This window comes from Clupea harengus, chromosome 18 (genome assembly GCF_900700415.2).
Source record: "Clupea harengus chromosome 18, Ch_v2.0.2, whole genome shotgun sequence".
Classification (NCBI taxonomy): domain Eukaryota; kingdom Metazoa; phylum Chordata; class Actinopteri; order Clupeiformes; family Clupeidae; genus Clupea; species Clupea harengus.
The window spans coordinates 5,031,738-5,055,776 of NC_045169.1; the positions used below are offsets into that span (position 1 = coordinate 5,031,738).

The window sequence follows — 24,039 nt, forward strand, 5'->3', positions numbered from 1 at the left end:
AACAGTTGAGACGTCGATAGGAAGAAAGGCTGAAGGTATTTCGTAGAACTCAAAATAGTCAAGAGGGAGCACTATCTTAAAGTGTATTGCTTTGGTTTCAGATTAAAGGATTGAATCTTTTTCATTTTTCATACAATCTCTAACAGAACTGGATGTGTAATTGACACTTGTCATACTGGTGTTTGTGCGATCCTGGTTGCTCGGCTAATCGACCTACTTAGTTTGTACCACAGTATTATACGGCAGTGTGAATTCATAGGTTTCGCAGAACACATGGAACTCCCTCAAGTTTAGCCATCAGAAGCAAAACAGGCATATGTTTCCCCCTTTTTTTCCCCTCTCTCGCTCTTTCTCTCTCTCTCTCTCTGAGCCTGTTTTTCACTCTCTGTTGTCTTGCAGCCCAGTGCTTGATGGCTCCTCTCCTCTCTTTCTTTCTCTCTCTCTCTCTGTCTCTTTCTCTGTCTCTCTCTCTCGCTCTGCTAACACATGTTGCTCAGCGGCGCTGGAAGCGTTCCACTTCCCAGCCTGTGTGGTCCCTGTCCGTGAATTCCCAGCAGATGAAGAGTGTTCCGAGACGATCCGTAATGACTATGTGTGCTCTACATCTTTCACCACTCCTGACGTTCCACCCCCAGCTCGCTCTCTGTCAGACTCTGTGTTTTTTTTTTCTCTTTTTTTTTTTTTTTTTTTTTTGAAAGATGAGGTATTACTGGCGAAGTGGGCATATTTTTCTTCCCTCTCGTTCGCTCTTGGACACACAGTTTCTGTATCTGGCAGTGTTCTTGTGCTCTCTTCCTCACAGTCTCTCTCTCTCTCTCTCTCTCTCTCTCTCTCTCTCCTTCTCTGTGTGTTTGTGTGTCTCTCAGTTTCATATAAAAACATACAACATGTACGTACACACACAAACACAATTACTTCCATAGTCTCGTTTTAGTTTCCAGTTTGTTTTCCAAGCCGAGGCCTTCCTCTCCCAACCATGCCCACTTGCAGCTGGTAACAGAGTGCTTAACGCAAACTAGTCCGATCTCCAAACTCTCTGAACTCTCTCTCTCTTTTTTTTTTGTCGTATGCACTTTCTGCATTCGCCAAGGGGGATATTTTTTGATTCAAGCACCGCATCCATATGTCTTCGAGCTCGCCTAATTGCCATGTTTAAGGCAATGTGGTATAGCCCCACCACCCCACCACCACCACCAATCCCCATCCCCCAACCCCATCATTCCATTCTACTCACACACACGCACGCACACACACACACACACACACACACACACACACACACACACACACACACACACACACACACACACACAACACACACACACACACACACACACACACACACACACTACGCACGCAACACACACTTAGAAAAGGGCTTTAAGTGTGAGTTACTGTGTTTTTGCTGCTCAGATGGTAGTAATTGAGCCTGGGTTGGTTCTGTGGAGGACATCCTAACATGCTCTAACCCAACCCACACCGCACGGCCCGACCACAGGGAGCAGTGTTTTCCATCAGGCTCCTCTCCTCTCCTCTCCTCTCCTCCTCTCCGCTTTTCAACCCTAATTCTTCGAGGAAGCGTGCCCATTCTCTCTGCACCGTAAGCACAATTGGGTGTTCTCTTTTCCCTTTTTTTTTTTTAAAGTCTGTAAAAAGACAAGCTTTCAATTAGGAATTTAAATGTACAGTTCTGCTTGGGGTTTTTTTTTTTGGTTTGTTTTGATGTGACTGGTTACGGAATTTGTCACGCTCCAGACTTATAACCTACGGCCTTAACTCCGTTTAAGGTCAACGAGTAACAGCCACCCCGCATTTGCTTTGTTTTCCAGTATCTGATGGAGCAACGTCTCCTTGTTTTCAGCCCGGGTCTAGCACCGCAGTTCAAAGGCAACCCGGAGAGACCCGTCACACTAATCACGTTATCATGCGATTACACAGATCAAGATGACATTCTAATAAAACCATCTGTTTTCGCTTATGAAATTATTTGTAGGGGGTTTGGTGCTTTTACCACACACACAGTCAGCTCCATGATTATTGATTTTCGGGGATCAAGCAAGTCTTTCCAAGAATCTTGAGGGCAAAAGGCTTTTAAAGTTGAGGTTGGGTTTCAGAATTTGCTCAACCCATAGGGCCTCTGCACTCTGTGTCTTTAATGGCTTTAATCTTGCTTTGCCAATGAGGGATACTTATAGTCCGTACACAGGCTTTGTCACCATACAGTTTAAAGCTGAGTGCATCCAGATTTGGCCTGATTATCAGAGAGAAACGTGTGCCATCACATACATACACGATCGTGGTTAAAGGAAAATCGTTTGAATTTGTGGATGCGTCCCACAATCTCTGAGAGTCAGATCTTAATCAGGGAAATCAGAGCTCATCCGATTTCAAGATACTCGTGAAAATTAAGACAACGATTATTTTGAAGGACACAACCAAAAAACACTAATTAATACTTCAAGGCTGTGATTATGTTGATGTAAAGTTACTTTGTGTTTTTCTGACCAAGTTATTAGCCTAGCAACGTTCATCCATTATGTTTTATTCAGTGCTCTTCATTCCCAACTCAAAGAAAGCAACATTCATCCTATTGTGCAGATAAGCGCAACTCCAATACACTCCATAGAGAGGTGCTCAGGAGTGATGCCCACGTGGTACAATGGTCTCGTTGGTCGTTACTTTCGACTAGGCGATCATCAGACTGGTGCCATGCCACAGAGGACCATTTTCAGAGCAGGATAACTGATGTGCTTCTAGCTCCTGCTAATTAAATCATTCGGTGTAACTTGTTACATTTCGAGCGACGAGAAGTTTGCCTTGATCTACGGTGTACAAAGGTCAATGTTCAAGGTCAAATGTTGTTGAGGGAGTTTAAAAAAAAAAAAAAACATACAACCATACTCAGGTGAACTCACTGAATAAAAAAGCTGCCAGGAGATTTTGGTTGTTTTAGTTCCGTGTATCCAATAGTGAAGTGGGCAAGCAACAGCATCAACAGAGTAGGCAGTGTCTCAACCAATGAGGTACAGAGAAATAAAGTGGCCTGTTGATTTCCTTAGGTAATTTACATGCGTTATACTTCGAGGTGTAATTAACTCAAATTGTTGCACAGAGCTCATTGTGCGAAGACGGCATTCTGAACGTACGAGTTAACGAGTTCAAGATTGTGGATTAAGTGTCAAAAGTGCTGTTAATGTGCAGAACTGTGGCATTTGAGTGGAAACAGACTAATTTCCATACCGTTCCAGATGCAACCCTAATTTCTCTGGACCGTTTTAGGATATCAGACTCAATTTCAGTTGGAATTGATTTTTTCCAAGACCTCGGGATTAAGCATTCTGCGTCTCATAAGGCCATTTTCTGGTTGTTTGGAGTCCTGTTCGCTGGTCTGTTTTAGTGAAAGCAGATTAATTTCCACGCACAAGCCCGATTCCTCCACACCATCACTGGCATTTAATTGCTTCAGCATGCAAGTACAAATTTACCCCCGAATTGACTGTTGACTGCTGCTGGAAAGTGAAGTGTTCTTTTTCTTCTGCAGAAAACAATGTGTCATTTAGTAACGGACGACGAAGATGGGTGTTCTATAATGAAACATGTAGGACTGCCCTCAAAAGAGTACAACGTCAACTCTCTCAAAAAGGTACATAATTTATTGTTTGAAAAAAAAAAAATACTGTGTGCCTTGTTAATGCTCAGTTACAGAAGAAGCTATCATTTCATTAGTTTCCTTGCCCAGAGATGGCATTTTCAATTAGAATAATACATTTAGTTAAGTCATTTCTCCATATGCCACTATTAATGGTGTTAATTATCCTCTCATCCTGTAAATTGTTAACAATCTGCAGTGATGTCTGCGTACACCTGCCTGTATGTTTATTGGCAGAGAGTGGAGAGAGCTCTGGGTTTTGCTGTTTTTCATTATTGTCACATGATACCTCGCTGATCATAAGATGCTTGATGCTTTTTTTTTTGTGTGTAGATGGTGTCCCTTCTGACTGAGGCTGTGGACAGAGGCTGCAGCGGTCTCAAGAATCCATCAGAGAGGTGCTGTCTCATCGCCATGCTCTGGAACCAGCCTTGCGTTGACAGCCGATCATACTGAATGCACCTGTTAAGAAGTGTAGATTATTTTAGTTATCTTGTATAATACTAAATCACAAATGCACCTATTATCATAGACATGTTTGTACAAGATGGAAGAATGTGTGTTTGTGTGTTTTGGGGGGTGTATGTGTGTTACAAATTGTACAATACACATTTTATGAACATTACTGCTCATAAATGATATTTTCTATATTAGCTAGTTAGCTCCTGACACTAAACCAATACTGTCTGTGAAGGTGCCGCTGTGATGGCATGCACAGTCTGTCGCTGACGTGTGTGTCTGTGGTCACACGGCCTGAAGCGGCCCCTCTGATTGGTGCGCTCCTGAGGAGGCCCGTGACATGTGACCGCGCCCAGCTAAGAGAGGAGTTTGTGGAGGCAGTTTGCACCAGCTTTCTCGAGTAAGTTTAATCACCGGTGCTGAAATCAGTGAAATCTTATAAGGTTGCAACACTGGAGTAGAGGTCATGGTTCAGGTCACATCTTCATGTATATCCCCCATTATGTGATAAACATTTGCTTCTCCTTATCCAACGATTATTTGAAAAGGTTTAACATGTCAAGATGTTGCTATAAGTGTATGCATTGACTGTTGCATTAATATTTACTATCCTTTCTCATCACTACATTAGCTTTGATGTGGAGCTTTTTTTTCTCCCATCTTCTTGCAGTAAGAAGCTGCACCTTGATGTGCAGTCGGCTGTGGCCCTCTGGTGTCATAGCCTGACCAGCCTGGAGAGGGCAGTGTTGAGTTTGTTGCGCTGTGCACTCTCAGGCCCAAGAGTAGACCTACAGAGGCTGGACGAGCAGGTGAACGCCTCTCTCCTGGTAAGTTCTGCACACAGCACTACAAGACAGTTCCAGCTTATAATGTTGCGTGTGTGTCTTTGTGTTGGTGGGGTCTTGGGATTCCTATACCAAGCTGTCACATACCGCAATTGAAAATAACTGTAGCCTAATAATATACTGTATATAGACAAGACAAGTATTTGTTTGTGTATGTATTTATTTCGGTTATTTAGTAGCTTTCCCACAGACCCATCTGACCGACACTTGGGGATTCTCGGCCCACTTACTCTTTTTTATGGCGCCGAGGAACCTTTGATTCACAAAACAGTGCTTTTTACGCGGCGTTCAAAAAACAGGGAAGCAAGTAATTAGTTTCACATTCTTGTTTTCACTTCAAACCTCCCTTCACTGACGGGTCTGATCCAATAATAATAAACAGCAACTTCCAAGGGGCCTCTCTGCCAAAGAAAGAGAGAGAGAGAGAGAGAGAGAGAGAGAGAGAGAGAGGAGAGGAGAGAGAGGAGAGGAGAGGAGAGGAGAGGAAAAAAACAGGATGTTTTGGGGATAGAGTAATTGACCCTCCCTGAAGTGGATGAGAGAGTAAGGTATGGGAGGATTATGCTGTGAGACCATCTGTTTTCATTAGGGGCAAGACACACACACACACACACACACACACACACACACACACACACACACGCACACACAGACAAAAGCCTTCAAACAATACAAAATATGCCTCGTGGCTTTCGGGTTTATTGCATCTGATTATCTGGCTTAGCACTAGAAACAATAGACACATTTAAAAGACGGCTGTCATATTTCCTAGTGTTTTACACAGGGTGGTGGCCCAGGGAGGGGGACGTGTTCGATTCCCGCAGTGCATCATGGCTGCCACTAGGTGGCACTACGCCCCATTTGTACAATTCATCAGACTCCCTATTGTTTTTCTCAGTAAATCAAACAGGTCAATAAGATGTCATCATACGCTCCAGTATTTTGTCATTATATAACAGCTTTTACTCCATAGCCTTCCACTGTGGTCTCTCTGGAGGACCCCTCATACCCCAGCAACCCCCCCCCCCCCCCCCCCTCTCTCTCTCTCTCTCTCTCTCTCTCTCCATGCTCCATTGCTGCCTAGACATTTATGTCCCCTCTGAGGACGGACTTGTGTTTGGACGCCTTTACATTAATCCCTAACCGTTTTCTTTCCCTTTCCCCCCTGGTCTTTTTTCGCTGGCATCTTTAGGCGAGTGGTAAATAACTAGGATGCCATGAGGGTGAGGGGGGAATATTTGCGATGCTTGATGCTGTGTTTGTAGCGGGCCGGGGGCCGGGGGCCGGGGCCTCGCTGCGCTGGGCCTCAGGGTGGAGCCCGCTGCCCACTTAACTGCTCCGCTCCGAGGATGTGGTGATCACAGGGGCCCCCTTCCACCCACCCACCCTGCCCGCCAGTCAAGCAGGCGGCACAGTTACTGCTGCGCCTTTTTCCGTTCTTTTGTTTTTCTTTTGTTTCCGTGTCTGTCTCTCTCTTTCTTTTACTTGCTTTTTTTCTCTTTCTTTTTGCCTTTCTTTCTTTCTTTCATTGTTTCATTCATTCTTTCTTTCTTTCTTTCTTTCTTTCTTTCTTCTGTGCGTCTTGTCTCTATGAGTCTCTTTACCTCCTTTTTCACTCTCCATCCCTTATTATCTCTGCCCATCTTTCTACTTCTCCCTTCCTCTCTCTTTTTTTGTTCCCTCCCTCGCACACACTCTTTCGCGTACACTCCCTCTCTGTTCTCACTTCTCACTATATGCGTGTCTCTCTGTGTGTGTGTGTGTGTGTGTGTGTGTGTGTATCCCCCCCCCCCCCCCTCTCTCATTCTTTCTCTCTCACACAATGCAAGGCACGCCAGCACATGTGGGACTTTTATTTGGGCACTTTGTGGGTGTGGGAAGGCTTTAATTGCATTCTTATCTCATTTGACTGGTGGAAAGAGGGAGTAAATACCTTCTTTTTCTTTTCTTTTTTCCCCCCTCTCTCACTCACTCTCTCGGAGCGTCGCGTTCTTCCCGTCAGTCTTGGGGGTGGGAATGCCGACGTGCCAACTAGTACAGTACAGCTGCGCTCCCTTTTTTCCCGGCACCTTTTCTCAAAAGTGCCAAATGTGAAACAGATGATATCGTTTTTATAACGGAGCCCTGGTGCATTGTTTTGATAGGAGCTCCAACTGATGAACCTTTTGTGGGCATGCAGCTGAGGTAAACGGGGGCCAAATTGCAACCATTTGGTGCGCTGATGATTGAGGCAACAGTGACCTCTAGTGGTGGGCAGAGGGGAAAACACACCCCTTGACCTGTGTTCTCATATGGGTGCTTTTGTCTTTCGCAGCCTCAAGCCTGTGCGCAGCATTGTCCTGTGTTTCTCGTAGTGAACGACATCTTCAGGTGAGTTTGGGAATAGGTTACCCAATGGTTTCCCCTCAGCTGTTTTCAAGGAGCTATTACATAATCAGTTGGGAAGAAGCTGTTGGGTGCACTGCCAACAGACCCTAGATACTCTTGACTGCATGTCATAAGCAAACACGCTCTTTTCACCAAACATGGGTGACATAGAATGTCAACAGCACCACATGACTCCAAGCAGAGAAAGGATGTACCTTTGTGCTTTGTTGATTGGTTTGTTTGTTGATTGTTTAATGCTACATCTAGCATACTTTGGTCTATGTCATACAGCATTATTTTAACCAGAGAAAATGATCCCATTTTGTTTCACTCCAGATCCACATTGCTAGAGATGGAGGAGAACTCAGTGCTCAGAATGCTATTCCAGTCTTTCACACGCCGCTTCCTCAAAGCACTGGCAGCCCAGGACCCAGAGGTACGTCACAGTCCTGTCATGGGCTACACGTCCGTATCTCTAGACGTCCACTGTGAGAGGGTAGTCATGGGCTACACGTCCGTATCTCTAGACGTCCACTGTGAGAGGGTGGTCATGGGCTACACGTCCGTATCTCTAGACGTCCACTGTGAGAGGGTAGTCATGGGCTACACGTCCGTATCTCTAGACGTCCACTGTGAGAGGGTAGTCATGGGCTACACGTCCGTACCTCTAGACGTCCACTGTGAGAGGGTAGTCATGGGCTACACGTCCGTATCTCTAGACGTCCGCTGTGAGAGGGTAGTCATGGGCTACACGTCCGTACCTCTAGACGTCCACTGTGGGAGGGTAGTCATGGGCTACACGTCCGTATCTCTAGACGTCCACTGTGAGAGGGTAGTCATGGGCTACACGTCCGTATCTCTAGAAGACCACTGTGAGAGGGTAGTCATGGGCTACACGTCCGTATCTCTAGACGTCCACTGTGAGAGGGTAGTCATGGGCTACACGTCCGTATCTCTAGAAGACCACTGTGAGAGGGTAGGTGCTGGGGTGCTCATGATCATTCGGCTTCATGTTCATCAACAAATAAAGACTATCACAACAAGATTTACTAGGGATCATTTATGGCAAAGTCTTTTTTTTTCTTTTTTTTTTGTGCGGTTAGCAACGACCACAAGAGAGGTCAAAGTTGGGTCACTCCCGACAGCACAGATGTCATATGGCCAGATTTCAGTCTCGCCTTGCTCATGAATCCAACTAGGTCGATGTTCCTCAAAGACAGCAGTGGCACAACAAGGGACAAGAATCAGACCAAAATGTTAACGGGACAAGGAGTAATTCTGTATATTTCTGATTAAAATAGGGAGAGTATAAACCAAACAGAAAGCTCGGCTGTGTATTCCAAGTCTTCAAATGATATCCTGAACATTTCAGTGACATACAGGACTGACTGTGCAAAGGTTTTAGGCACTTGTGTGAGGATGCTTTCAAAAACAATGACATGATGCAAATCAATATCTGGTGCGACCTCACTTAAAACAGCATGAAAAAAGGCAGGTAGGATGTTTCAAGTATTTCAGAGAGCTTGCCACTGTACTCCAGTGGATTTAGGCTTGATTCTTTCTGTCTCTTCATGCATACTTTGTTACTTACTTACTTTAACAGCATATTTTCTAAAAGAGTTTAAAAATATAAAATATGATATTTCCTATTGGCACACTAATGCTTGTACGGATAGAAATGACTGTCTAAGACAAATGTTTTGTGAAACAACTTAAGTGCCTAAAACTTCTGCACAGTCACACACAAGTTAGAAAGTTATGTTTGTGACAGTATGACTGATTTTAACGGACAGCAATAAACCATAAGACATCAAATACAACAGGTAAAAGTACCCAATAGTATATTTCACCTTGTATAAGGGATACCTTGACAGGTGCTTCAATAACACACTCAACTCAGCTGGCTAGTATTTCATGAACCATGACTCATGTTAAAGGCCATGTTGGTGTGTCATTCTCTGGGAGTGCACCACGCTACTGAGGGACAGGAAACACACTCCTCAAATGGCACTTACTGTCCGGAGACATTTACTCTTCGTTCAGGAAGTGAGTGTGCCTGAAGACTAAGTCGAGGACACATCGTAAACTCCAAATAGACACAGGAGACACGAGTTGACACAACTGGCCCCTAAACCCCTGATTGACAGAGATGGCTATTACCACGTCACTGTCACGTCACCCACTGAATTGGCTTTTGAGCGCTGCAGCTCCTGGATAGTCCTTTAAAAGGAAACATCCCTTCTCACTCGCGCTCAATAGATTATGGGAGTTGGTTCGTGTTATTTTGCGATGGTTTTAGCGTTATGTTGAGGTATCTGGGGACCCGCTCTGAGTGCTGTGCAATGGTAATGGTGAATGTATGTGTGTTTCAGGAGAGACCGTCTCTGAAGAGCTTCTTTCCTCTGGTACCTTCGAGCCTCCTAATGCCCCTGCTCACTTTACCTTCAGGTGGGTTGGTATTCTATCTTTCGTGGATTATAAACTACCTCGCTCGTATGTTGCTTTGGATAAAAGTGTCAGTCAAATTCATGTGGATGCAAAAGGAAAGTGCAGAATCTCAAACCCGCCCCTGTACCTTCTTTGTCCACAGGATTTGAAACGGATGGTTAGAGAATAAATAGTTTAGATGCACTCACTAATAGAATAGAATATATTTATTTGTCATTGCACAAGTACAACGAAATTGAGGTAGCAGCTCTCAGACACAAAAACAATAAAAATATAGATTGAACAGATATATATACATATTTACACTATAAAAACACAAGACATATAACACAACAGAGAGACAAATACAGGTCAGTTTTGTGCATTGTTAAGTGCTATGATGGCTCTGGGATAGAAGCTGTTTCTCAGCCTGTCTGTTTTTGCTATGATGGTCCTAAAGCGTCTCCCTGAGGGCAACAGTTCAAATAGGTGGTAACCAGGGTGTGTTGAGTCTCTGAGGATACTGTGGGCTTTTCTGAGGCAGCGTGTTTTATAAATTTATAAATTTTATAAGAACATAAACATATGAAAGCCCTGCTTTGTTGATAGACTGATTAAGCTAGACATCACCACAGGCCTTGCACATCCCTCACTGAGTCACCTACTTGTGCATCTCGTTGATCATTTCCACCTGCCTCACTTATTTCTGCTTGTTTTTCTGGTTGATTGTGACTGAAAGCCGGGGGGCCTCACTGGGCGTTGCATGGTCTCCTCACCTGGTCTGACCTGATCTCATCTGATCTACTCTGATCTGCTCTGATCCTCAGAGGTTCCCCAGAACGTGTGGCTCGAGCACCTGACCGGGATCAGTCACAGGCTCCAGCTCGCCACCGCAGAGGCCGAGGACAGAGACGGCGACACCAGGCAAGAGCCGGGGCGCCCCGTGACACCCTTTCGTTTTTCTCACACTATCTGTCGCTAATGCTAACGTTACATGGGATACATTGATTCCACATGGCCAAATCTCCTGAGGCCTCTCCTCTCTCTCCTTCACTCACTCTCTTAGTCTCACACAACACACGCACTCACTCACTCACACACACACACACACACACACTCACACACACACTCACACACACTCTCACACGCACGGTGGCTTCTCTCCCTTCCATGTGCGGCTGCTGAGGTCAGCCAGAATGCGGTGGGTCAGGGAGGCTCTGTGAAAAGGCTGACTTCAAAAGTCTTCACCAAAACAAACAGCTGCAGGGGCCTGTCCTCCCTGTTTGTCTGGCTGGATTACTTCCCTCCAGAAGCCCTCAATCAGCAGGATTACCTCAGAGCTGCTCACCGACCGGCCCGAGATGTTTGTGTGAGGCCTTCATTACAGAGAGGGGGGAAAGAGTAGATGTATGGGCGAGTGAGAGAAAGGGGGATGAGCAGAGAGAGAGAGAGAGAGAGAGAGAGAGAGGCAAGAGTGACAAAAAGAGAAGAAGAATCCCAAGGCGCATTTAACTTGGCTTGTGATTTTCTTTCCTTTCTTTCTTTCTTTCTTTCTTTCATTCTTTTCTAAATCTACACGGCTTAATTGAAGGGTTTTGGAGGGTGAAGTCACAAGAGCTGGGTCCCAGCTGTCAGTGTTTAGTTGAGGGCAGCCGCTTAAACCTTACTGACAGGATGCCAGACACTTTGGAGGTTTTCTCTCTCTCACTCTCTCTCTCTCCGTCTCTCTCTCTCTCTCTGTCCATCCCAAACCGGGCTACGTCCGTTCTTTTCTCTATGCCCTCATCCACCTCTGTGACCTCATATGGGCCTCCATCTTGTGCATGTCATGGTCTCAGTGTTGTGTATATTTAGTACACGTGTGTGTGTGTGTGTGTGTGTGTGTGTGTGTGTGTGTGTGTAGGCTAATTCATCTCTCCTGTCGGTGTAGTGGCTCCGTGTTTGAGGTGTGGTTCCTGCTGCTGCAGGGTGGAGGCTGGGTGGATGTGGCTGCTCAGCTGCTGGCCTCAGCTCAGCCCTCCTCCTCCTCCTCCTCCTCCACCTCCTCTTCCTCCCAGCCGCAGGCCCTGCTCTGGCTCCTGACGTTCTTCTACCACCCCACCAACAGAGGGCACCAGAGGACACAGCAGTGGGTAGGGTCTGGGAGAGACAGTGAGAATGTGTGTGTGTGTGTGCGAAGCCTCTTAAGACCAATCATTTGCTGCGCATTACAAAGAGGGTCATCAAAAGTTCAGATGTTTTTAACTTTGCAGCAAATATCTACATGGCTGATAGGAGCAGCAGGTGTGTCTGTCTGGCAGTTCCAGCCGCAGTGTGTCTGTGTGTGTATGTGTGTGTGTGTGTGTGTCTCTCTGTGTCTCTGTGTGTGTGTGTGTGTGTGTGTGTGTGTGCGTGTGTGTGTGTGTGTGTGTGTGTGTGTGTGTGTGTGTGTGGTGTGTTGTGTGTTGTATCTGTGTGTGTGTGTGTGTGTGTGTCCTTTTGGGAGCTGGAGTGCAGGATGTGTACGCTGACCCAGGCCAAGTGCGACGGGCTCTGGTATGCTCACGGGGCACGTCTTACTTTCAGAGGGCAACATGGCAAATGCCCGGTCCTGATTAAAATGCAAGTTCCTGATAAAAAGCACGTTTGGGCTCAGCTTTGGTCAGCTCCCTAGCTAAATCAACCACAGTTTGTCCATCTCACAGACATAACAAACCACAACAACTTTTATCAACAGGTTATTTACTTTATTGTGGTTTGTCTATGTTTGTGACTTACATTTTTTGCATAGTTTTTTTTCAGGTGTCAGACTTTACATTGGATTGTGACAATATGTTTGCCCAGCTTGGAATAGATCTGCTTATGTAAACCAGTTGTTTGCTGTTTGAATTGATTAATAATTGATCTGGTCATCTGTGTGTGTGTGTGTGTGTGTGTGTGTGTGTGTGTGTGTGTGTGTGTGTGTGTGTGTGTTTCAGGAACACATGCAGCAGTTCTGGGGTGACCTGAGGAGTCTGTGTCTAGGTCCAGTGCCTCCTCCTCTCCTCCTCCTCCTCCTCTCTCCTCTGCAGGCCGTGGCCAAGTCTCTCCGCTCCTCCAGGCTGGTCCTGTGTCTCCTCCTCAACCTCGCCATCTTCTCCCCGGCACCGTGTCACACCGCTGCCTTACAGCTCATTGGAAAGGTAAGAGCGCTGGCACTGTTTCTAAACCTTCATTGACGGATATTCCGGTGGCTCAACTGGTAGAGCAAGGTGCTCACAACACTAAGGTCATGGGTTCGGTTCCCCAGCTACACACATGTACTGGATGAACATGTATGTCTTGCCGTGTTACTGTAGTCACATGAATAAAAGTATCTGCTCAATCAGTAAATGTATATAAATGTAAAGGAAGGGACATAAACAGCAAGGGTAGTAATGTAAAATATATAATCATAATTATTATATATTAATAATATGCACTTAGAAGCACATAGTAGTGGTTATTACATATCTAAGTGTAATTCAATAAGGATGTCAATCAGTATATAGAAATAAAGGATGAAAATAGAGGAAATGGGACTCTTCTTGATCTATTGAAATGTCCTGCCATTGATGAAAATCGACTGAACGGTCCAATTGTTCTGTGTAGCAGAAATCCTGTGCACAGTCACAAAAACAGGAAGAGGAAAATCACCTCACTGTTGAAAGGTTGAGAAGGATCAACTTTCTGATCGGTATTTCACGATAGTGACAGACAAACATGTTGACTTGCACCTTCATGTCAGTGGTTAAAACAATGTGCGAAACCAGGATTTAAAACATTTTCATAGGACTTATCAGTGAACGGACCTCGAGGAAGTAAACTCGACTGACCGCCAGACCACAAAAGCCAACACAGAAGTGTGGCTTTTAAGAGTTCACAGTGTTGTGTTTTGGAAAGTTAATACACTTCAGAAGGGAGTTACATATACGAAAAAATTCATGAAAAATGAAACCTTGACCACATCAATTCATTTTAAAAACAACAACGCCACAAATTCTGAAGCTATAAATACTTTAACTTCATAGAAAGTGTCGTCCCTGGAGAATGTACCAACAGTATGAGTTCCACCAGATGCCTACAATGAAAATATTGTCTTTGCACTACAATGTTGGAAGTTGCTTTATGCACCAAAGGAAGCTAAAATAAATGGAAGTCAGTGGTTATGGATCAGGTCATCCACCTATTCTGTGTCATTTTCTGAACTGCATTTCTGATCTTTTTTAGCCAGAGGTCAAATTGGATATATTAGTTTGGCTTGTGTACCTGACAAGACTCAAAAACCTGTATCTCACAATAACTCTTACTTAGCATCTTTGTTGTTGCCATAATATTTCCTGTTACCACCAACTGTGAGCTGAATTTTGTAACACAAACACACACACACACACACACACACACACAAGGCCACAAGGGAAGTTACGGCATCAAACGTGGCGTGCACAAGTCATAATTACCGATGTTGTTACCATGTTATAACTACAGGGTGTACGAAGATGTCATGTAGCTCTTATTCTGGGCGTTGGGCCCTTTTCAAAAGCAACCGTTTCTCTGAAGCGGCCTGTTTGCTTTCCATTGCAGATGTCAGAGAAGGAGAAGGAGGAGGAGGAGGAGGAGTGCCTGAGACGGGAGGCTGAGTGTCTCCTGGCTGCCGCAGCGGAGCGCAGTCAAAATAGCGACACTTCGGCGAGTGCCAGGGTTCAGGCGAGGTTGAGGACACTCGAGAACACTCTCTGGAATGCATTGTGTGTGTGTGTGTGTGAGTGAGTGAGTGAGCGAGCGAGCGAGCATGCAGGGCGTAAACATGCCCGTGCCCCCGGAAAGGGAGAATAATTTATTACGGCGTGAGATTCCTGATGGGGGTAGAGTGGCGTTGTGAAATATTCGTCGCTAGTAAAACGAGATGGGTTAAGGAGCCGAACCATCTGCTCGTTTACGGGCGTCAGGTGATGTGTGTTTTCACGCTGTGCATGTTGTGTGAGTGGGTCGTGGAATGTGGAGTATTTCATATAGGCGGGCCTTTGTGTAGCGTCCGGGTATGAGTGAGGTTTTAAAAAAAATAAAAAGAATTCCAAATTGAAGCCATTTTTGTTTTTGTAGAAAATGTATTTATTCAGACAGTGTTTTGTGTCACAGTGCTATAAAAATAAATCTCGAAATGTGAGTCTTGTCACAGTGAGTATGATTTCTTTCCCCCGCTGTTGAGCTTTGCCGAACAAATGCGACTCTGTGTGTCGGATGAAGCTCCGTTGTTCAACAGAAGTTGCTTCATCTCCGTGGTCCTGCCCCGCGAGGATCTCTGGAGGCCCATCTGTTAAGAGAGGAGAGGGGGACACATAAATCAGACCGGAGCCCGTGCCAGGGCTGCCATCAGCGGCTCCTCCACCAGGGCTTTCCCAGCACGGACAAATCTGCCCTGCTGGCAGCAACCACTGGCCCACTTACACTCTCACACTCACACACACACACACACACACCTGACTTTGCCTACACATCACCCAGACCTCATTCTTCACCCTTCAAGTACTTATTTGTCTGTAATTCACTGCATCCAGCCATCAGTTTGCCAAAGCACACCAACAGTTGTAGGACTGTACGGTTACAGGCGGCAGCTTTTCTCCTCGTGAGACAGAGACAGCTCGTTCGCTTGTCCGCGGTGAGCAGGGATGGATGGCTCGGCGGCCGGTGTTTGGGGGAGGCTCCTGTTCCTGCTGAACTGAGCCATTGGTTTGGGCAGAACTGTAATCAGCTCAGTAGGCACAGGAGACCCAGTCCTTCGGCGCCGCCGACTCTCCACGCCCCTCTGCAAGTCACAAGTCCATTACAGCACAACACACAACACACAGGCATACCCAATGGCATTCTTACATTTCATCAGCAAACTTCTATTCATTATCTTCAATTTGATTTGTTATTGACTCATGTCTACGAGGCACTTTGAACTCCCTACGTTGACACTTAAAGTCCTGTGGAAATGAACTGTAATCGAGCGGCGAGGGAACCCTATTTGAAAAACCATGAGAATGCAAAGTGTCCGTCTCAGAGCTGTCTGAGGTTTGTGTCTCGATGCATGAGGGCTCTGGTATGCAGAGGAAGGCCTCCTCCGCCAGTGGAAGTGCATGTTGGGTAACCGTCAGACACGATGAGACACACATTGTGAAATTGTGCAGCAGGTGTTTCATGGGCAAACGGGCTGAGACAAACGGATTAGGAGGAGACGGGAGATAATGAAGAGGGAGTGAATAATGCACTGAATGGTAGTCATGCAGCAGTGTTAACAGCCAGCCTAGCCTATTCACACACACACACACACACTCACAAACCCTCACACACACACAAACCCTCACACACACACACAAACACCCTCACACACACACACACCCACACCCTCACACGCACACACACACACCCTCACAGGCACACACACACACAAACCCTCACACACGCACACACACACACTCACGCACGCATGCACGCACCCTCACACACACACACACACACACACACACACACCCTCACACACCCAACGCACGCACACACACACACACACACACACACACACACAAACACAAACCCTCACACATGCACACACCTACACCTCTGGAGGCCTCCACAGACCTTAAATAATATCGCAGCGAGCATTGTCGCCCTGAATGGAAGTGACAGGCCTCATGCTTCGCTATGTGAGGCAAGACTAATTGGCCTTGTCAGGAGGCTTGAGATAGATCTCCCCTGACACATACCACAGGGCCTGCTGTGTCTCACCTGGCTGCTCCACAATGCTACCTGACAATCCTGGAAGAGGTGCAGTTAAGAGTGGAGGTTTTTTTTTTTTTTGTTTAGACATGGTGTCTTTGTGTATGCTTGACAACTTAGGTTTTATGACACTTAACAGGCTAAGGGAAATCGTATGAACACAGAAAACTACGTACTGTTTTATTCTGTGGGGGGTCAAGTTCACCCTTGAAAGGATCTGCAGCCAAATAAATCATTTGTGGTTTAATATGTTCTGTTTTCAAGAGTTTTTCTAAACTTAGCAAGGCCCTATTAATAGTTCATCTAGACTTGTTTTAGAGTGTTGCATCTAAGTACGACTTAACTTGAACCCTTAAGTAACACCTTTCAGGACCGTGTGGAAGAATGAGTTTTGTTTTCCCTCGTGTTGATGAGCCCTCATGAGTTTATCGTCCTCCTCAGAGGCAGAACTTAGCCACTGTGAACAAAAGAGGAACTAAATCACTGTTCACCAATTCAGCTAAGCTCTGCACCTGCTTGGAGTTTTTTTCCCTCTCTCTATTTTTCTCTCCATCGTCTCTCTCTCTCTCTCTCTATCTGTGTGTGTGTGTGTGTGTGTGTCATCTGTCATCCATTTCACACCAAACTAAAGCATCTACCATATACATCATTTTCTTCTTCTTCCTTCTACAAAACCCCCAGTGGAAAAGTCCCACAGAGATCTTCCCATCTTTCACCCACCCACACACACACACAAGCCCCCCCCCCCCCCCCCCCCCCCCCCCCCCCCTGCGATGGTATACCCCCTGGTTTCCATGACAACCGGCAGGGCCGTGGTTGTGTGGTAATCCCTGGCAATGTGATTTTTATCTTTAAGTCACAAATCATCACGCCAGGAACCCGCACAGCTCCTACATGAAAGGCAAACCTGCGGATCCTCTTCACCGCCCCCCCCCCCCCCCCCCCCCCCCCCCCCCCCCCACCTCCTCCTCCGTCCCTCCCTGGGCCTCTCCTCCGATTCTCCACGCTCTGCTACACCGGGGATATTTCCCTCATTAAGGAGATCAGGAGGGATTCTAGAGGCATGTGTAGAAAAAGAAGGAAGGAAGGGAAAGAAAAAAGAAAGAAAGAAAGAAAGAAAGAATGGACGAGAAAAAAAAAGACACAAACCTATCCCATGCCTTATAGGGTAATAGTTTACTGATACTTGTAGCACTGAAGCCACAAGTAAAAGCCAAGACTTAAACAGCATTCTGACAAACTACTGGGGTTTGTGGCTGTAAGGTGGAGGACCATGTTGGTGCTAGCAGGCTGAGATATTGACGCAGCGCATGCTTGGCTGCTCTTATTTTTAATCAGTATCACGCCACAGTGACAATTTAAAGCCTGTGCCACCGAGAACAAACATCCGTGATGGTGTCCAGACACGTTGGAAAATAAAGCACCACGTGAAAGCACAAATGGTCCGTCAGTGATGGTGGTGGTGGTGGGGTGTGTGTGGGTGTGGGTGTGTGTGTGGGTTGGGGTTGGTTTGATGGGGGGGGAGGGGGTGAAGTGATTTATCAGCCCCTGAGTAGACAGAGGAAGCATTCTGGCCAAGAACATCAGCCTGCCACCTCCCTCCCCTCCCCTCCTGTCCTTGCCGCACACATAAAGCTGTCTTGTCTGTGGATAAAAGCGGGGGCCCGGTCAGTCCCTCAACAAAGCTTTGTCACAGCGGCATTTTAATGGATTTATCGCACTGGCCCAGCGGTGGCCATATGTCCTGCACAGCTCTGATGGTGACAGCCATTTAATAGGTTTCCCACAAATACAATCCTGTTTGCCACCACCCCACCCACACACACACACACACACACACACACACACACACACACACACACACACACACACACACACAAGCACCCGCTCTCCTCCCTCCACACACACATTTTATGTGTGGAAAGAATGGTGCTGAATTAGGGATGGCGGTCTGTGAGCATGAAAGAGATACCGCATGTTTCCCTCTCCGCTCCTCCCCTCGACACACCATACAACATATCAGTCCTTCATGGTGGCCACAGGAACCAAAAAAGGCCATCACTCAACTCTGATTGCTTTTGGCCCTTGGAGTAGGTAGAGTAAACAAAAGGAGCCTTAGTAGAAATGCATGGTTGGAGTGGTTGTTTTGTTGGTTTCAAATACCTCTTTTAGGGGGAGCAGGCTTAAGTATTTGAGGAACACATTCCTAAATGGGTTCTATTTAATTTCTACTGACAGGCAGAGTCGGTGCTTTTAGCACCTGGATGTCCATCACGTGTAAGTGCAGGTTGAGGGTTTGTATCAACAAAGTCACCTGTGACCTGGGTGATGTATGCCATTTGCCCCAGCGGTAAAAGCATGTTCGCCCAGGAAGTGACCTCTTGCCATCTTCTCGCATCGGTAAGCAGGTTTCAGGAATGTATAGACATCGCTGGCAGTCTTGCAACCCGAAACGGGTTGGAGCTACCAACTCTCGTCCTCCAAAGACGAGAAAAAAGACCATTTTTCACCTTTCAACAAGTATTTACTGTCAGTGTTTTCTTGAGTAAGCTTTGGATGGTGTATTATTTGGCAAAAGGTAAGTCAATTTCATTTGCTAGCTACACCGGTTATGAGTGGGTTCCCTCTAATTCAGCGATTGGCTACTCGCCTTAACACTGATCTCGAGTGTAACTAATTTAAGTGTCGGGCTGGGATCCCTTCCCGTAGCTTTCTGTTACAGGATGCAAGTTGTATTCTCGCCTTAATGCTTAATTCAATTAAACTAAAGAGTATTTATCCCTTGTGATTTATGTTAGCATAAAAAGCCTTTGTTTAGATAGTTAGGTGGAAACTCCCTGCTTTTCTGTTTATTGCGATCATATATATTGTATACTCGCCTGGATTCATTCATTTAAAAATACAAGAGATTTTGTTTATATCGTAGAATTGACGGGTTGTCTGCAGGGTACGCTAATTAATGCAATGCACCCTGAAAATTGGCTTGACTGAGATGGGTGATTTCTTCCCCGTGATTTAGTTTGTGCATCCTTTACTCAATTATTTGTTACGGTGCGAGGAAGTTTGAACGCTCTTGACTGCACCATATAAATTGCCTCCTAGTAACATTATCTCAGTATTATATGACCATATAAAAATACTGCACATAATACATATTTTACTGCCATCACCTGGTAGAGTGTTCACACACTAAGAGTCATGTGTAACGATCACTGCTATCTAATCTCTCTCAGCCTAGTAAAGCAGCAGATAGGACATGTTTATGATGTGCAATGATTGCAGGGCCCCTTTTGACCCTGAGGATGGCCATGATGGATGCCCCTCTTGCCCTGGTGTTGAGCACCTAAGGCAGGGACTGACTGAGCTGGCATGTGTGAATTGTAGCTGCATGGCACAGCTAGAGGGCAAGATAAACTCTCAACCGCCCGCTGCGCAGAGGGACAGCGCCATGTCTCATGGTTCTCACAAGTGCAACAGGACTGATTTACCTGGTTAGGGCAAACTCAAACAAGTAGATTCCCTAGTTAGGTGAACATTAGGTGGACATTTTGGCCTCGGAGTTTGCAGAGATTAAGACTCTCCTTCTAAGTTCTAAGCCTGCTGTAAAAATAGCTTTGGGTCTGGGTCTGGGGTTGGATGCAGCACCTGGTGCTGTCGCTTGATGAAGCACTTAGGCCTGATGCACGCAGTCCACTCGACTGGCACAGGGAGGCCAACCCTAACCCTAACCCAAGAATCAGAAGAAGCGAGGTGGCTGTACTGACAATGATTGGACCACACCTGCGGTCGGGCAGGTGCTGGGAAGAGCTTATGTCAAACCCCTCGGGTATGTCCACCCTGCCACAGGGTTCAAGCATTCAATTGGGAACCACAGCCTCCCCGGCCATTTGGGGGCAGAGTGGAGGGGCAGTGTACAGCAGCCGAGTTCACCACTCATGGGCCAGTGCATCTCGGCCCAAGGGGCTTGTTGCACTACTGTATTTGTGCCAGATCACTTGCACAACTTCGGGATGCAGCTTCCATTTCCTAGGATGGGGGTGTTCCCGAGGATAGGAAATCTGCAGCCGTGTTTTGGTTTTGCGTGCATTGCCCTCAGTCTCAACAGGTGAGCATGGACTCACAACAACTGTTGAGCTAGCCTCAGGGATGGTTTGGAACTGGTGCTCCCCTGGTGGTTAGTATGTCTATTCTTATCAGGACATGTTTTCCTACCAGAACTGGGAGGAAATGTTTGAGGGTGAGCAGAACATCACCCATCTCAGTCAAGCCAATTCAATTTGTTGAACCCAGAGGTTCCATGGGGTGAAGATGACCATTGTCAACGCACTGGCCCAAAGCCAGGAGGTCTGGACTCTCCTAAAGAAAGCCGCCATCGAGCCATTAGACAGTTGTTCACAAAACAGTGGATTGTATTCCCCTTTCATTTTTCCAGAGAAGGATGGCAGACTTTGCCACATTCTGGATTTAAGACTTCTAAACTCTTACCTCAAGGTTTTCAAGTTCCACATGTTGCGTACAGTGGATGTGCTGCAAGGCATCCGTCAGAAAGACGTGTTTACAACCATCCATCTGATAGATGCACACTCACGTTCCTATCGTACCTCAGCACAGGCAGTTCCTCCTGGTAGGAAAACATGTCCTGATAAGAATAGACATACTAACCACATCTAGCGCTTAACTTGCACTTCAGCAGTTACATTCCTGCACTTCTTTTTCCTCTTTTCTAGGTTGTTGTTTTTCTAATTCTCATGTAAAGTAGTATTTATTGTTACACCATGCTTTTTTATTGCTCTTAGCTTGACTGTTCTCTCCCTTGTACGTCGCTTTGGACAAAAGCGTCTGCTAAATGACTAAATGTAAATGTAAATGAACCACCAGGGGAGCACCAGTTCCAAACCATCCCTGAGGCTAGCTCAACAGTTGTTGTGGGTCCATGCTCACCTGTTGAGACTGAGGGCAATGCACGCAAAACCAAAACACGGCTGCAGATTTCCTATCCTCGGGAACACCCCCATCCTAGGAAATGGAAGCTGCATCCCGAAGTTGTGCAAGTGATCTGGCACAAATACAGTAGTGCAGAGGCGGCTGTTATAGGTGGATGAAACAACAAGCCCCTTGGGCCGAGATGCACTGGCCCATGAGTGGTGAACTCGGCTGCTGTACACTGCCCCTCCATTCTGCCCCCAAATGGCCCGGGGAGGCTGTGGTTCCCAATATTACACAGATTGCTAGCCAGGGAGCCTTGGTGCTTCACTGTGGTGCCTCCTCTCACAGCTGGGGGGTCAAATCTGGCACCTGAAACCCATGTCGGCTGCAGCTTTGGATCTGGTCTCTGAAGGACCAGAGCCATTGTTAGGGTCATGTGATCCAGCAGTTGTGTGGATCATCTGTAACTCCCGGGCACCTTCCACCAATGCGCTCTATGCTAACAGATGGAATATTTTCTTTATGAGTGGTGCCAAGCACAAAAGCAGGAACCAACATGCTGTTCCATACCGGTAATCCTCAGTGTTCTCCTGTCTGTCTCGCCTTGATGGACCATTAAAGTAATTATAGCTGCCATCACAATTGGATAGATGGTGTGACTGTCGGAACCCATACTCTTGGGTCCCGCTTTCTTAGCGACTGAGTCATCCTCGTCAAAAACACAGTGTCCTCTTGGGACTTGCCTGTCCTAATAAAGGCACTGTGTCAGCCTCCATTTGAACCTCTGGAGAGATTGGAATCGAGGTGGCTGTTTATGAAAAAAATAAAAACCCAACTCAGGAGGATGAGGGGTGAAGTGCATACCTGCTGTGCCCAGTACGAGCACTCGCATTTTTCGAATGACTGCGGAATTCCGGCAGTCAGATTGACTGTTTGTCTGAGGTCACTTCCTGGATAAACATGCCTTTCCTACCAGGGCATGGGGCATATGCCACCCAGGGCACAGGTGACTTTGTTGATACAAACACTCGAGATGTGCGTACACGTGATGGATGTCCAGGTGCTAAAAGCACCGTCTCTGGCGGTCATCCGAAATTCATAGAACCACAGCTACATACGTAATCATCATTTTGTTTGAGAAAGCACATTCCTGAAATCCTCTTCTTACAAACAAATCATGACAGCTTTTCTGGTGCATTGGCAGGAAAGCTCTGTCTCTCTCTCATCCTCTCTCTCTCTCATCCTATCTCTCGCTCTCTCTCTCTATCTATCTATAACTCTTTCTTAATAAAAAATACATGTAAACATTTCAGTTCAGAATATTTTTTAATAGAAAAACCCCCCGAATAATTCCCCATCATCTTAAACCCATGTTTACACAATACTCTGACTAACTACTCCAGCCTCCAGACTACACAAACACAGTCTCAGCTGTGGCATATCGGCCCTGTCTTAGGTTTTCTCAACTCGACCGGTCTGATGTTGATCCCGATTCCTCTTACATAAAGTGAGAGCAGGAAGAACAGCAGATTATTCCTGTAGCCCTCTGGCCCTCGGCACCACAGGACAGTCTCTCAGATCAACAAAAGGCCCCGGCTGAGGCCCGGCTCAAAGCTACGGGAGCGCAGCGTTCTTGCCGAGATCTGTTGGACCGGGGAGAAGCGACAGTGGAGTGATCTACAGGATATTTCACCGAGGCTCAGGAGGAAAACTACTACGTCCACTGTATCTCTGTTCTGTTCTTTTCTTTCATGGCTTCTTTTCTTTATTTTTTTTATTCAGCTTCCCTTTTCTCTCTTACAGCTTTCAAAGCATTACAAAGTGGCAAAGTGGATTGTGAATAACACAGAGATGGATGTGTGATCAAGGCACCCCTGAATTCCAGTGTACTGTATGTACCCTCAACCAAACTGAATAGTAAACTTTAGCCTGAACTTGACTGTGGATTAAAACGAGGAGAAGATGAAGAGATACTCTGTGGGTATTAAGAACAGCATCTGTTTACTGTCAATACACTCTTCTTTGTCCCCATGCTAAGACAACCTGTATCCCGCTATCAAGCCATTTTTTTCCCCAATTTAAAAATAGCACCTGTGGTGGAGTGTGAGGGGCGAGGGGGCCCTGTCTGAGGTCGAAGGTCACAGGATCATCTCTGATACCACCGAGAGGGCGGCTGGGTCCATATGCTCCTGGGTCAGAGAGAAGCAGCGCCGGGCTAGAGCCTGCTGACGGCTGTCCTCGTGCACCATCAGCTCCCCGTACAGGTATACACCCATGGCCTACACACACACACACACACACACGCACACACACACACACACACACACACACACACACACACACACACACACACACACAGATATATTTATATAATAATATACACACACATATATCTCCAAGAAAATCATATTACCATACAAAAATATACTGTATATATACACACATATGTGGCCCACACCACACACAGAGATCTTCACACATTATTACAATTATGTCTCAGAAATACTTTTACACAATCAAATAGACAAACACAGATATGATTTCAAATCATACTTAAAAATACTTAGGTGCAGAATATGAAGTAGAAGTTGTATTTCATATAGAGGCTAA

General features: G+C 46.1%; 2 protein-coding genes across 3 annotated transcripts in view; one reads left to right on the forward strand and one right to left on the reverse strand.

The window, feature by feature from the left end:
• The window catches only part of LOC105894151 (FA complementation group C), a 30,289-nt gene extending 15,640 nt beyond the window's left edge, over nucleotides 1-14,649 (forward strand). Inside the window, exons 5-15 of the mRNA XM_031585370.2 lie at nucleotides 3,542-3,643; nucleotides 3,983-4,047; nucleotides 4,344-4,508; nucleotides 4,779-4,935; nucleotides 7,268-7,323; nucleotides 7,657-7,756; nucleotides 9,693-9,768; nucleotides 10,575-10,671; nucleotides 11,678-11,879; nucleotides 12,705-12,908; nucleotides 14,329-14,649. Coding sequence (XP_031441230.1) covers nucleotides 3,542-3,643; nucleotides 3,983-4,047; nucleotides 4,344-4,508; nucleotides 4,779-4,935; nucleotides 7,268-7,323; nucleotides 7,657-7,756; nucleotides 9,693-9,768; nucleotides 10,575-10,671; nucleotides 11,678-11,879; nucleotides 12,705-12,908; nucleotides 14,329-14,514 — 1,410 coding nt within the window. The 3' untranslated portion in view covers nucleotides 14,515-14,649. The remainder of the gene's footprint in view (nucleotides 1-3,541; nucleotides 3,644-3,982; nucleotides 4,048-4,343; nucleotides 4,509-4,778; nucleotides 4,936-7,267; nucleotides 7,324-7,656; nucleotides 7,757-9,692; nucleotides 9,769-10,574; nucleotides 10,672-11,677; nucleotides 11,880-12,704; nucleotides 12,909-14,328) is intronic.
• A 312-nt stretch (nucleotides 14,650-14,961) lies between these two features.
• aopep (aminopeptidase O (putative)) overlaps nucleotides 14,962-24,039 on the reverse strand; it is a 55,753-nt gene continuing 46,675 nt past the window's right edge. For both annotated transcript variants that reach the window (XM_031584523.2, XM_031584524.2), the window contains 2 exons: nucleotides 23,521-23,708; nucleotides 14,962-15,058 (listed from right to left, as the gene is read on the reverse strand). In XM_031584523.2, the coding sequence (XP_031440383.1) occupies nucleotides 23,568-23,708 (141 nt within the window). In that variant the 3' untranslated portion in view covers nucleotides 14,962-15,058; nucleotides 23,521-23,567. The remainder of the gene's footprint in view (nucleotides 15,059-23,520; nucleotides 23,709-24,039) is intronic.